At 31.3% G+C, this 14,854-nt stretch overlaps 1 protein-coding gene across 1 annotated transcript; it reads left to right on the plus strand.

Annotated features, from left to right (window-relative positions):
- The first annotated feature begins 274 nt into the window (after positions 1-274).
- On the plus strand, positions 275-9,558 carry LOC140431660 (uncharacterized). The gene is made up of 3 exons (XM_072519549.1): positions 275-468; positions 5,365-5,491; positions 9,448-9,558. Exons 1-3 carry the CDS (start codon positions 275-277, stop codon positions 9,556-9,558), a joined length of 432 nt encoding a protein of 143 aa, XP_072375650.1.
- Positions 9,559-14,854: the final 5,296 nt, after the last annotated feature.

The raw sequence follows: 14,854 nt of genomic DNA on the forward strand, positions 1-14,854 counted from the left end.
CGCGCTATCTCAGAGTGGATTCAAATACAAAATTGGTTTGAATTTGCTGTAAAGGGTATAACAAGATCAACTCCAAGCGAGACTCCACCTCCTTTGCCACCTAAAGGAATTCAAAAGAGCTGGATTAACTTCGAAGATATTCCGGAAAAAAAGAAAAAACTCCAAAAAGGATACAAACTCTTCCTTCTAGGAGTTATATTGAAGTACCAGAAAGCGTGGTTACAAGAAAGTGTCGTTGTAACAATTACGTTAATCCTGATGAATGTAAATGCGAATGTCACGAGATGAAGCGCTAAAGACAAAGAAAGACGAACAAAGGAATCCCAAGAAGCAGTTCAGGAACAAGTTCAAGAAGATGAACTTCCACTACTGGAAGATGAAAATCCAGAAGAAGATAAAACTGCTCCGGATTGTTCAGATAGGATGTAAGCTTGATGTCGCTGTTTCAGATTGTAGAAGTATTATTAGGTAAGTGCCCAATTATCTCAATACAGTTTATTATTTACTATTAATATTCGGTATCTTAAACTTGAAATTTATTTCGTGAAAATCGGTACTTTAAAAGTAAAAAAATTTATTTGTATCTAACGTTACTTTTCAGATACAAACTCTTAAAATCTTAATTCACATATTTTTTATATCTCCTACCTTAGTGAATTTGAATTCTTTTTTCTTTTGTTTTTTTGTTCATTGGGTTTTAGTTATTTTATATCCTTTTATAGGTCGTAGATGCTTCACTTAATAAGTAAGTCTTCATATTTCTGAACGCATTGTTATTAGTCAATAGTATCTCGTTTGATTTAAAAACTTTAAATTTATCTCAGGCACTATCATTATTATTTAAATTTTTTCTCCATTTAATGATACATACAACAATATCACTAATTTTTTATTAGTAGTATTCTTTCTTTATTAACTGAAAGGAATGTGCATTTACAGTTTTTAGAGGTTTATTATTAGGATTGCTTCCAAAAGTGCCTTTCCCCCAAAATATTTTATGGAATTTATTATCGCATTATGTAGACTAATTTATAAGCACTCCCAAGAAATTAATGCACCCAAATTTTAACGAATTTTTTTTTATTTTCGAAAACTTTATCACTAGAATGAACTTCATAAAAGATTTAATAATTTGTGATTTTAAATGAAATAAAATTAAAATTAAATTCGATATTGTGTGTCATTATCATTTTACAGCGTTTAAGAATAGTGTGCGAACACCGCAAAATTGTAACACAGCATTTGTATCGCGTACAAACCTAAAACTAAACTACGGTAAGAGGTTTGTCTTATACAGGGTGGTCCTTAAGTAATTGTACAAACAGAAACCATAGTTCTGCACTTTAAAATATTACAATGTAAGCCAACTTGCTTTAATGAAATGTTGATATTAAGAAAGATACAGGGTGTTAAAGTGAAAATTTAAAATTTTATTTTTCGCTTAACTTTTAGGTTTGTAAATATTTTTGGACAAAAATTTACAGTTGGGTGCTTTTGAGTAGATAAAATTATAATTTATTATACTTACTTTAATGTAAGTAATAGAGGGCGCCACATATACCACATGTGTGGCATAAATTTTGCACTTAACTTTTTTGCTCTTTAAGTTAGCTCTATTTGTGTTAAAAAATATTAAAGATAAATTATTTTTACAAAGAAAAGGTATACTTGTTAGTAACCTGAAAATTCAACCGTTTTCGAGATAAATGCATTTTATAAGTCAGCTGCACAATAATTCTTAGTTTGATATTTGTGCGGTAAAGCACTGAATATCTGTAGATAAGCATAATTCATAGTTTATTCTTATTAAAACAACTCAAAGATGATAATGTAACATCACAAAATGGTTTGTTATGGGTGCTAAATGTCTTATTGGAGAAAAGATATTTCATCTTCTTCTTTAGGTGCCGTGTCAGTATTCAGATGTTGGCCGTCATCATGTTTACAATTTCCCTTTGCTATCGCTTCTTAAGTTTCTATTGAATGGCGTTGTATTACTTTTTCTTTATTGTAAAATGCTAAAAACCCAAAATGTGTGGTTTATACAAGATAGTACACTACAACATTCTAGAGAGAAGGCAGTTAGAACGTACTTAAATACAACTTTTCTGAACGTTGGATTGGTCGCGGTAGTAATATTCCTTGGCAATGTGGTAAGATATTGATATAATTCATAAAAAATCCGAAAAGAATACTTATTGTTCATTATGTAAATTGTTTACCCATTTTATTAGGAGAAATAGAAACTAGAGCAAACAGGTATTGAAACAGGTATTGAATAACACATATGTGTCCTATTCATAATACTTTTGCTACAAATCTATCCTAAAAGACTCAGCATTTTTACAAAAACATCATCGTTGTCCTAATAACCGATATTGTTATAAATATAGTAAACCACACAGGCAATTTAGTTCAGCATAATATTAGTTCGCTAGTAAATTCATAATAGTCCATTTGTTCGAGATGTAATTATAGTTACTCTCCTTAAGCTGTAACGTAATCATATAAATAAGTAATGTCATCGATAGGTTCTTCCGTGTGTTATAAGTAACCAATGAACGAGATACATCACATTTTATTACATTATTTAACTTTTGCGACAAATAAGATGTAGTTCCATAATAGACCATAAGATTTGGATATGTATCAAAAATAATATATTCATCCATTATCCATTATAGCCACCACGTAGCTCCGAATTTAATCCGCTTAATTTTGGTGTATGGGGCGCATTAAAACAACGTGTCTATAAGAATCCCATAAACATTCGCAACCAACTATAGGAAGAAATAAATACTGCAGCAGTTTCTTTAGAACCAATGATGCTATTTAATATGAGACTATCTTTTATGGAATATATTGACAAATGAATTAAAGAAAATGGTGAACATATCGAACACTTACTTTGACAAAAAGTTATGTTATTTAGTTTAACTATTTATTAATTTGGTCTGTAAACAAAATGTTTTGGTTATGACTTTAATTTAACATAAAATGTAAAATGTTTGATGTAAAATCCTATTATTCTGTTATTTTGTCAAATCCTATTATTAATTATCATGCTGATATATCTATTTTATTTAATATTTCGTTAACATATTAACTTTAGTTAAAGGTATTTTATACCAAAATTCAGAAGTATTAATGTTTTTCTCTATTTTTTCTTCGTTGCCTGGAGTACTTGCCTTAGATCAGAATTATGCAGCTGATTTTTAAAATGCTATTATCTCGAAAACTGTTGAGTTTTTAGGTTATTAACAACTATATCTTTTTTTGTTAAAATAATGTGTCTTTAATATTTTTTATCGCAAATACAAGTTAACTTAAAGAGCACAAAAAGTTAAGTGCAAATTTATACCACATATGTGGCATAAGTGGCGCCCCCTATCAGTTACATCAAAGTGTGCATCAAATTACAATTTCTCATATTTAATAGTACCCCAGTTGTAAATTTGTTATACATAAATGTTGACAAACATGAAAGTTATAGCGAAAAAATAAAATTTTAATTTTGCACTTGTATCCTGTATCTTTCTTAATATCAACATTTTATTAAAGCAATTTGTAAATCGTAATATTTTAAAGTGTAGAATCTACTGTTTCTTTTTGTACAATTACTTAAGGACCACCCTGTATTTGAAACTGTATAGGTAATTATAATCTGTAAATAAAACATTAATATAATAAATGTTCAATAGAAAAATATGGAAGGCGGAAACAACTTGAATCTTTCTGGCGCAAAAGAAAACAAGGAAAGCAGGAAAGGCAAATTAAAATTTGAAAGGTATACCCAAAAGACAGCATTTTTTACAACGGATGGAAATCAAGAAGACGACACTACAAATATTTCCCAACCCGGTCCTAGTTCTAGTGCTACGATAAATAAATTCATATTCGACCACATTAACCTTAACGTTGAATCAAGCTTCTCTATCGGAAAAACTTGATTTGTTGAAAAACGGAATAAATTTATCATTCTGGCTTTACATTTTACAGAGGGTCAATGAGGTGAATAAAGCAGTACAAAAGGAAAATATAAATTAAGCACAACCGCTCATCTGTTATCATCTTTAGTAGATTACTTTGATTTCCTACGTGATCGATTTGATCACTGCGAGTCGTTAGGAATGTTCTTAACAGGGGAACGAAAATTATGCTGTGAAGAGAATTATCAAAAATTGTTTCAGGATGAAAAGAATTTGAAGTTTAATCGCAAAATGAAAAAAAGAGAAAACAATGTTGTTTTTCTAATAGACAATCTTAAGTCGGAGATTATTCGTCGATCTGATAGTTATAAATATTATTCAAGAGCATTTGAATTTTTATTTTAAACTAAAAACTACGGAAGATGAAGATATTTTCAGATCAGAAACCCAAGGATGTGTTAATTTCAAGCATTTGTTAACGTCTTTTCCCCAATTAAAAATAGACACTCCTTTAGAATAGGTACAGGTTTTATACGAAAATAAATTAATATCTTCATTTCCAAACGTAATATTTGCCTGCGTATTTTTTTTTTCTCCATAATGGTCGCAAATGCAAGTGGCGAACGCTTTCTTTCGACACTAAACAGGGCAAAGACGTACTTAAAAAAATGCAATTTTCCAAGAAAGTTTAAACTCCTTAGCAGTTTTATCCATTATACGAGGACCTGGTAAATGAATTAAATATAAATTATATTGAAAACTTCGCTTTAGTAAAAGCAAGAAAACAAGCTTTTCAATAGTAAAGGTATTTGACCTACCTCATGTTACCTGTTTGAATGTTATTAGGTACATTTTTATTTTGCATTTTGAAGTTCACCATTAATTTTTTCTTGTATTTTGTTTAGTATTCATTTAAGTTTACAACCAAAAAAAGAAATATTGTTGAGCCTGGGCGCGGCATCCGTATCAGCACCGGGTGGTAGACTGTGTCGCGCTATCTCAGAGTTCCACATCTATGCGTCACTGATCTAATCGCCAGCGTGGTTCGTCTAATTAAGTCATCTACATAATTAGAGAAGTTTAGTTTACAATATATACAAAATTTTAACATATCCTCATAAGAAGAAGTCTAATGGAGTCAAATCAGGAGATCATGCTGGCCATTCCATCAATCCTTGCCTCCTGTCCACCGATTTGGAAATATTCGGTGTTTTTAACGCGCACCCATTTATTTTTTTATCGAATTTATTACCTTCGGCTTTTCCACTCTATAGATTATATTATGATTATATAGTTATAAATTATTTATATACCTTGGGTGCGTTAATATTTTGGATCAGTGAGCTTTAGATAGTGGTACTAGCATTTTTTCCAAAAAAAAAAATAGAAAAGCATTAAACGTAGTATTTGTAGACTAAACAATTGCATCTTTTAGTGATTCTTCAGTGGACCTCAGCACAAGTATTGATCCACACGAAGCTAGTGGAACCGAACCTACCCTGCGTACGCCATTCACAAGTGATTTAGGATTATCCAGTAATAGATCTAGCGTTGTGTCCCAGGTAAAAACGATTTAAAATAATGTAATAATATAGAAATAAACTGTAAAATATAATTTTTTATTTAGAATAATATTACTATGTATGTATTCGTCTTCAGATGCAAATGAAAAGTTTACTAGAAACTCATGGAAATTATGACCCAGACTCGTCATAATTATTATTATCAACTACTAGTCTTCCAGTTTGGTCTGTGCATTGAGTGGATGACCTATGTTTGGATAGATCTTAATAATGTTTAAAACTTGCCTGTTCAGAACCGGGTAGGTTGTTGGTTACGGTAACTCAAGTTCTCAACGTATCCAGACAAAAAAAAATAACTACCGGGGGAAGATTAACGCACAGTAGATTTTAGATAAAAAGTTGATTTGGTCTCGTGGACTTTGCCACATTGCGCCATCAAAGAGTAGTGCCACACTGCGCCATCACAATAAAATGTATCATTTTCATTGTATATATATAATGTCGGTTTACAACGTTCTTCGACGTCTTCCAATTTCCAATCTCCATCTCATTCTATCGTTCCATAGATCGTTCTCCAGTTCTCTTTCTCTGATTTCTTTATCAACTCCTTCTCTCCAACTTCTTCTAGGCCTTCCTGGTCTCCGCCTACCTCTTGGTTGCCATTCAAGAATTTGTCTTGGTATTCTATTCTCCGGCATTCTCCTTACGTGTCCGTACCATCTGAGTTTGTGTCGTTTTGATGTCATCAACAATATTATGTGTAACCCCATGATTTCTCGGACTCTCTCGTTTGTTATTCTGTCGCGTCTGGAGATTCCCGCCGAGCGGCGCCAGAAGTCCATTTCTGTTGCTCTAAGCATGGTGGCATGGCATTTTATTATGGTGTTGTATATTCTTCTTTTATTTTCTTTAAAGATGTTTTTATCCCACAGTACGCTGTTCAGTAAGGCTATGCTTTTCTTCCCTGTGTATTTCGTTCCTTAATGGCTGCATATAATTTTCCGTCCTGAGTGATCTTTACTCCTAGGTATTTGTAGTCATCACATAGTTTGATCTCTTGATTTTTCTCTACGAGAAGGTTATGTTGATCTCCTCCGATACTCATGTACTCTGTTTTTTCCATATTCACTTCCAAACCCCACTCTGTAAACTCTTCTAATAGTTTTCGCATCATGTAACTAAGGTCTTCAGAGTCCTGTGCGATGATGACCTGGTCATCCGCAAAACACAGAGTGTACAAAGTTAAGTCTATCAGTGGTATGCCCATATTCGTACATTTTTTCTTCCAAAATCCACAAGGAAAATAATTCCTGTAGCTGGCTGTATACCACGTATAACAAAAGAGGTTAGTCTTTGTATGTGGGTATATTTTATTTTATAAAAACCCTTAAAAGGGCAACATTACAAGCACGAACATTTTCGGAACAACTGTTCCATCATCAGGTTAAAATACCTAAAATAAGTATAAAACCATTTAATTACAGCAAACGTGGTTTAAAATTTTGACTAAGGTTAAAAAACAATAAAATGGTTATACTTACAGGTTACCATGCCTGAGCCACCAAAATATTTGGGTAAAAACCCTTTAAAATGAAAAATGTTACCAAAGATTGTACATGATGTTGATAATATTATATGATGTTTAATATTTTAATTAGATTTTACTTCAGGTAACATACACCCATGCTTAAGTGAGTTCCAGTGTCCGGAGAGTAAACGTCTTCAAACGGACTACGGCTGGCAACTGATTGATAAAAATGCCCATGAACGGTGTCAAAAACAAAATGTCAATGAACCATGAAACAGTGTTAGTTAAACATTATATTACTACAGCCAAAAGATTAAAAAAACTTTGATGATGTTAAAATGATAACAGCAATCCAGGTGTTGGGATTTAAAAATTTTTCTATAATTATTTAATATTGGATATAAAAGATGTAAATTACTGGTGTTGTTGAAGGTCATGTTTAAGAGGATGACGTATGCATTAGGCAGCTTATGTTACTCTTTATCGTATGGAGTGTGGTCTAAAAGGTGTAATTTGTGAAGAATTAGCTGAAATATATGGAATTGTCCTTTTATGTTGCTTACATCTAGGACAAGGAAAAATAAATAGTATATATTTGTAGCTAATGTAAGACTTCGTATGTAGATGAAATTGTTTAATACTGCTAGTATCGTAAAATTTTTTTATTTATAATATAAGTGAGTCCAATAGATTGAGAAAAGGGATTGAAAATCTTCCGGCTGAAGGAATTAAAGTTATAATATATGTGATTAAATTTAAAAATTTTTGGAAAGACTCAGATCCTCAGAGACCTGGCAGGAATAAAAGTAAATGGAATGACTAAAGATAAAGGAGAGTGGGTTAAAGGGAAATGAATGAGTTAATCAACAAAATTAGAGATGATAGAGGTCCTTCATGCTTAAAGCATCTAGCACCCTGAACAAAATATATTTTGGTTATATTGTTATATATTTGGTTGTATTGGTTATATGTATCGAATTTAATATAACCAAAATATATTTTGTTCAGGGTGCTAGATGCTTTAAGCATGAAGGACCTCTATCATCTCTAATTTTGTTGATTAACTCATTCATTTCCCTTTAACCCACTCTCCTTTATTCTTTAGTCATTCCATTTACTTTTATTCCTGCCAGGTCTCTGAGGATCTCAGTCTTTCCAAAAATTTTAAATTTAATCACATATATTATAACTTTAATTCCTTCAGCCGGAAGATTTTCAATCCCTTTTCTCAATCTATTGGACTCACTTATATTATAAATAAAAAATTTTTACGATACTAGCAGTATTAAACAATTTCATCTACATACGAAGTCTTACATTAGCTACAAATATATACTATTTATTTTTCCTTGTCCTAGATGTAAGCAACATAAAAGGACATTTCCATATATTTCAGCTAATTCTTCACAAATTACACCTTTTAGACCACACTCCATACGATAAAGAGTAACATAAGCTGCCTAATGCATACGTCATCCTCTTAAACATGACCTTCAACAACACCAGTAATTTACATCTTTTATATCCAATATTAAATGATTATAGAAAAATTTTTAAATCCCAACACCTGGATTGCTGTTATCATTTTAACATCATCAAAGTTTTTTTAATCTTTTGGCTGTATTAATATAATGTTTAACTGACACTGTTTCATGGTTCATTGACATTTTGTTTTTGACACCGTTCATGGGCATTTTATCAATCAGTTGCCAGCCGTAGTCCGTTTGAAGAGGTTTACTCTCCGGACACTGGAACTCACTTAAGCATGGGTGTATGTTACCTGAAGTAAAATCTAATTAAAATATTAAACATCATATAATATTATCAACATCATGTACAATCTTTGGTAACATTTTTCATTTTAAAGGGTTTTTACCCAAATATTTTGGTGGCTCAGGCATGGTAACCTGTAAGTATAACCATTTTATTGTTTTTTAACCTTAGTCAAAATTTTAAACCACGTTTGCTTGTAATTAAATGGTTTATACTTATTTTAGGTATTTTAACCTGATGATGGAACAGTTTGTTTCGAAAACGTTCGTGCTTGTAATGTTGCCCTTTTAAGGGTTTTTATAAAATAAAATATACCCACATACAAAGACTAACCTCTTTCATTTTTTCTTCCATTTGTTGAGTGCTGCTTCGAGGTAATTTTGAATAATGTTGGGGATCTACAGCATCCTTGTCTTAGTCCTTTAGTCACTTTGAATCCCTGTGTTATCAGATTTCCATCATTTCCATTGACCTGTCACTATGGAATTCCAAAACCTTTAATATGAAATTTTGAGTTTTGGCAACAAATATAAGTATTTGAAATATGTATGCCTAAAAAACGCTGAATTTGAAACTCATTTACGATTGCACAAGTTTGCTTTAAAATGTCTGTTTTATTTAAATATAAAACTTTTTTGCAAATTGTTTATATTTTATTATGACTAATATTACTTATTTATTATATTTTTTGCAGGACGATCACCAATCTCCTGATTCGCCAAATGCCTTTCAAAAATTTCTTAAATTTAGTAGTACTCCACCATATTTGAAGATATTTTCTGTGGTCGTTTTTATTTACCTATAGAACAAGAAATATGTCGTCAGTACTTCGTCATGAATTCGAACAATTATTGTTACGAAGTGTTAGATGCCCTAGATTGGAACTAAGTTTCAAATTAAGTCGGATTTAATTCATTTTAAGAGTTATTTTACGAGTAACCATACTCTAATACACTTAAATAAATATATCAGTCTAATTTAATATTATATGTATATCTACATCTCAAAAAACATTGGAGAATTTACATAATAGTATTTTTTGATATAGGTTTAAAAAACTAAAATAATTGTAGTATTAAAGATGTAAATATTTTATCAAAAAAATTCCAGTTAACTACTTGTTAAAACATATATTTGGAAAAAGAGGTTTAAATCTTTGTATGTAGGTATATTTAACAAACCCTTAAAAGGGCTACATCAAAACAACAAACGTTTTCGGAATATAATTCCATCATCAGGTTAAAAAGCAGGTTAACATGACTGAGCCACCAAAATATTAGGGTACAACCCTTTACAAAAATTAAAGTTACCAAAAAATGTACATGTTGTTGTTTAAAAGTGAATGATGTTTAATATTTATTAGATTTAACTTCAGGCAACACATAACCCATGCCTCACGTGAGTACCAGCATCCGGAGGGTAAACCTCTTCAAACGGACATCAGCTGGTAACTCTGGTAACTGGTAATATTAAACATCATTCACTTTTAAACAACAACATTTACATTTTTTGGTAACTTTAATTTTTGTAAAGGGTTGTACCCTAATATTTTGGTAGCTCAGGCATGTTAACCTGCTTTTTAACCTGATGATGAATTATTATTCCGAAAACGTTTGTTTTTTTGATGTAGCCCTTTTAAGGGTTTGTTAAATATACCTACATACAAAGATTTAAACCTCTTTTTTGTGATACATGGTATACAGCCAGCTGCAGGAATTTATTTTCCTTGTGGATATATTTGGAAGTTGTAGAAATGAATAGACAACAGACACACATCTAAAAAGCGTTGGTCTCCATCTTACAACAGTAAACGTCATACGCCGACCACGTCACCGATTTAATAATATAAATGGATTTACGCGGCCAAAATTATTTTACAACATATGTCTACTAAAAATTGTACAAATCAAAGAAAAATATTGTTTTTTTAAAAATTGGCATGTATTTTTCATTAAAAAAACCAAATTCAAAATTTAAAATGAACAAAAAATATACAGGTTTTTATTTATAAGGTACACCGGAGTAAGTGGAACCACTAAAATTAAAAATTTAAATTCAAACATGCAAGGAAAAAATATAATTATGTATCAAGTTCAACTCATCACAATATGCAATAGTGCTAAGTAATTGTTCAAATTTATATATCATCAAATAAAGTTTTACTGAAAATTATATTCGTATAATACGAAAACGAACGACATGTGAGACTGCTGTCTTTTTGTCTGTGATGAGATGTACGTTGGTTTTGGCAAAACAAGTACAATCTGATCCGTAAGTGCTATTGTAATATACGGAACAGAAGCAACCTAAAATTTGCTTTCATCTTTTAAAGAATTTCGAAGACAGCCGACTTCAACTTCGTTAGCAAAACATTGCATGACTTTTGCAACGTAATGACGAACATATTAATATTACCGACAAGTGGAATTTTGATAAGAAAATCATCTGGAACTGCATTCCGATTAATTTCTTCCTCTACGCGCTATCTCAGAGTCCATTCAAAAGCTGCGGACTCTGAATCAGAAAGTTCAATATTTTCTTCATCACTACTAGTGTCCCAATTATTGACAATAATTTCTTCTTAGGTTTTTTTATTGGCTTCTATTGGTTAAAGGAATGGATGCCCTTTTTGATGATGTAATTGAAATCTTTTAAAAGCCGCAGGTTCAAATTTATCTGCTAAGATTACCTGAACGCAAAAGGGATAAACTCTGGCGTTTGTGAAATCTACTTAAAATAATTGCTTCATCTTACTCTTGCCATACTTCAAAATTTGTGGTAGCAAATAAAGATTTGGGCATTTTAACTCCATTGTTTTTTCGTTCTTACTGCATTACATGTTCGTCATTTTTAGGATTTAATGGTTTAAATACCACTAGGTCCATGGGTTGAAGAAAATCACTAGTATGAAGGTTAGTTCTAGTATAATTATTTTCTCTTGCACAGCTATTTTTATCAGGCTAATTGTTACATGTAATGAGTATCCATCATCGATGAGAACTATTGGGCTATCTTTTGAAATAGCATTTAAAAAGGTTTGTTGAAAATAATTTTTAAATGCATCGCCTTCCATCCATTAATTTGATGTAATAGCATAGGACATTCTAGAGTATTAACCCTTAGTTTCTGGTAGCCAGAACCCTCAGAGATTTTACCTTTAAAAGTAAGTAGTGGAGACCATTTTTGGCCCGCAGCATTAACATTAAATAAAACAGAAACATTTTCTTTTTATCTGGTTCTGCAGTATAGGTCGCGGCATATTATCGTGCACGTATAGTTTCCGGCACGTAGCGTTTCCTGTCCAGCAGTGAACGATGAAGAAAGAAAAACTATAGTAAAAAAAGGTTTGAAGTACATCCAATGCTAAGAGAAAGGAAGAAGGAAGGTGAATACTGGACTTTATACAAAGAATTAATTGATGACGATGAAAAATATTATGGATATTTTAGAATGAATAGGATTCAGTTTGAAACAAAAATGCTACATTTAACGAAGCCATACATATCAAACCAAAAAGTATTTTAAAAAGAAAAGGTATCACTTCCGTAAAAAGTCCTAATTGTTTATCACTTCCGTGATTAATTGTCACAAAGCAATAAAAAACACATACATAAAATGACAAAATAGCCTCAAAAATTATTTTTTTAAATACTCTGTATCAAAATCAAACAAATACCTAAATAACATCGATGGGAAACGACGGACATCTAATTCACATTATCATACGTTACGTAGCCGTCGGCATCAGCAAAATATTGTTTTCGAATATACTGAACGGAAACGTTAGATGTCTGATACGATACGTTCCGGACAGTGTGAGTTTAAAACCATTTAAATTATATTTTTCGGAAAGTAAACGCTACGTGCTGGAAACGCAACGTGCATGATAATATGCCACGACCTTAACTCTGTGTGCCGCTTTTCTTTTTCTCCAACTACTTTACTCTGCTCGGATGAAGGCAGAAGCTTGTCTCGATGATGTTATAAATTCGTTCAAGTGGAATATCTAAAGTAAATTATTTTAACATACTAAAGTAATCATCAATCACAAAGGAAACCACACTTCTTTTTCGAGCATCATCGACTGCTTGCGGCTTTTCTGCGAAAGTCCGTATTGACGTTTAAATTTTGCAAAATGTACATCCTCAGATACTGAATCCTTGGGAGTTTTTAAATAATTTTTTTAAGTACTGCCCAATAGGTAACAGAAGTTTCTTTTTTGAAAGACCAATCCCCATTTTTTTACATGTTCTTCACTTTAGCTAAAATTTTGGACTCAATTTCTCTAGATATAGTTGTAGGCCTTCCCTAGTATCACTTTAAACGCTCCTTTTTCCATGAACTCTTTTATGTAAAGTATAACATCAAACTTTATAAGGCCAAACAAATCCTAAGTGGCTCGACAATCGTTGTGGATCTTGACCTGTTCACAAATAAGTCGCCACTCCTGTCGATTCCTGGTAACTTCTCTCCATCTTCTGACCCTTAGAATATGTAGTCTTCTTCCGTCTTCAATCTATCTCCTTCGTGGTCATACTCTACTTCTTGTGCCCACTAGTTTTGAAAATGATAAATCTCTCGTATATTCGTGATCTGAGATCCTAGCAATGTGTCCAGCCCATCTACGCGCTATCTCAGAGTTTGTGAGTTCTGTTTGCTATTGCTATGCGTTTTTTTTATTTCGTCGCTTGTCGTGTTGGTTGCGTTTACTAGCGATCCAAGATATATAAATTCTTTGACTTTCTCAAAGGTATGTCTCTCATACTTCTGCCCACTATAACTATATCGTCAGCGAGTGCGAGAATTTTATATATACATAAATATATATATATATATATATATATATATATATATATATATATATATATATATATATATATACAGGGTGGTCCTTAAGTAATTGTACAAAAAGAAAACAGTAGATTCTACACTTTAAAATATTACGATTTAAGCCAAATTGCCTTAATAAAATGTTGATATTAAGAAAAATACAGCGTGTTAAAGTGCAAAATTAAAATTTAATTTTTCGCTATAACTTTTATATTTGTAAACATTTATGTATAAAAATTTACAACTGGGTACTTTTAAATATGGGGAATTATAATTTGACGCACACTTTGATGTAACTGATAGAGGGCGCCACTTATGCCACATATGTGGTATAAATTTGCACTTAACTTTTTTACTCTTTAGGTTACCTGTATTTGGAATAAAAAATATTAAAGATACATTATTTTAACAAAAAAAAGGTATACTTGTTAATAACTTCGAAACTCAACAGTTTTCGAGATAATCGCATTTTAAAAATCAGCTGCATAATTCTGATCTAAGGCAATTACTCCAGGCAACGAAGAAAAAATAGACAAAAACATTAATACTTCTGAATTTTGGTATAAAATACCTTTAACTAAAGTAAATAGTTAACGAAATATTAAATAAAATAAATATATCAGCAGGATAATTAATAATAGGATTTGACAAAATAAGAGAATAATAGGATTTTACATCAAACATTTTACGTTTTATGTTAAATTAAAGTCATAATCAAAACATTTGTTTACAAACCAAATTAAAAAATAGTTAAACTAAATAACACAACTTTTTGTCAAAGTAAGTGTTCGATATATCCACCATTTTCTTTTATTCATTTATCAATATATTCCATAAAAGATCGTCTCATATTAAATAGCATCATTGGTTCTAAAGAAACTGCTGCAGTATTTATTTCTTTCCATAGTTGGTTGCTAATGTTTATGGGATTATTATAGACACGTTGTTTTTAATGCGCCCCATACACCAAAATCAAGCAGATTAAATTCGGGGCTACGTGGTGGCTATAATGTATAATGGATGAATATATCGATGATATTACTTATTTATGGACTATTGTGATTTACTAACGAACTAATAGTATGCTGAACTAAATTGCCTGTGTGTTTACTATATTTATAACAATATCGGTTATTAGGGCAACGATGATGTTTTTGTAAAAATGCTGAGTCTTTCAGGTTAGATTTGTAGCAAAAGTATTATGAAACAGGACACATTTGTGTTATTCTATACCTGTGCTATAATACCTGTGCTCTAGTTTCTATTTGTCC

The sequence above is a fragment of the Diabrotica undecimpunctata genome, unplaced genomic scaffold (assembly GCF_040954645.1).
Source record: "Diabrotica undecimpunctata isolate CICGRU unplaced genomic scaffold, icDiaUnde3 ctg00001642.1, whole genome shotgun sequence".
Taxonomy (NCBI): Eukaryota; Metazoa; Arthropoda; class Insecta; order Coleoptera; family Chrysomelidae; genus Diabrotica; species Diabrotica undecimpunctata.

What these genes read in the sequence shown, in the direction of transcription:
- LOC140431660 (XM_072519549.1), top strand. Translation starts at nt 275, where the DNA reads ATGTCACGAGATGAAGCGCTAAAGACAAAGAAAGACGAACAAAGGAAT. An exon ending in GATTGTAGAAGTATTATTAG is followed by an intron (nt 469 to 5,364) that starts GTAAGTGCCCAA and finishes TGCATCTTTTAG; the next exon opens with TGATTCTTCAGTGGACCTCA. An exon ending in GATCTAGCGTTGTGTCCCAG is followed by an intron (nt 5,492 to 9,447) that starts GTAAAAACGATT and finishes TATTTTTTGCAG; the next exon opens with GACGATCACCAATCTCCTGA.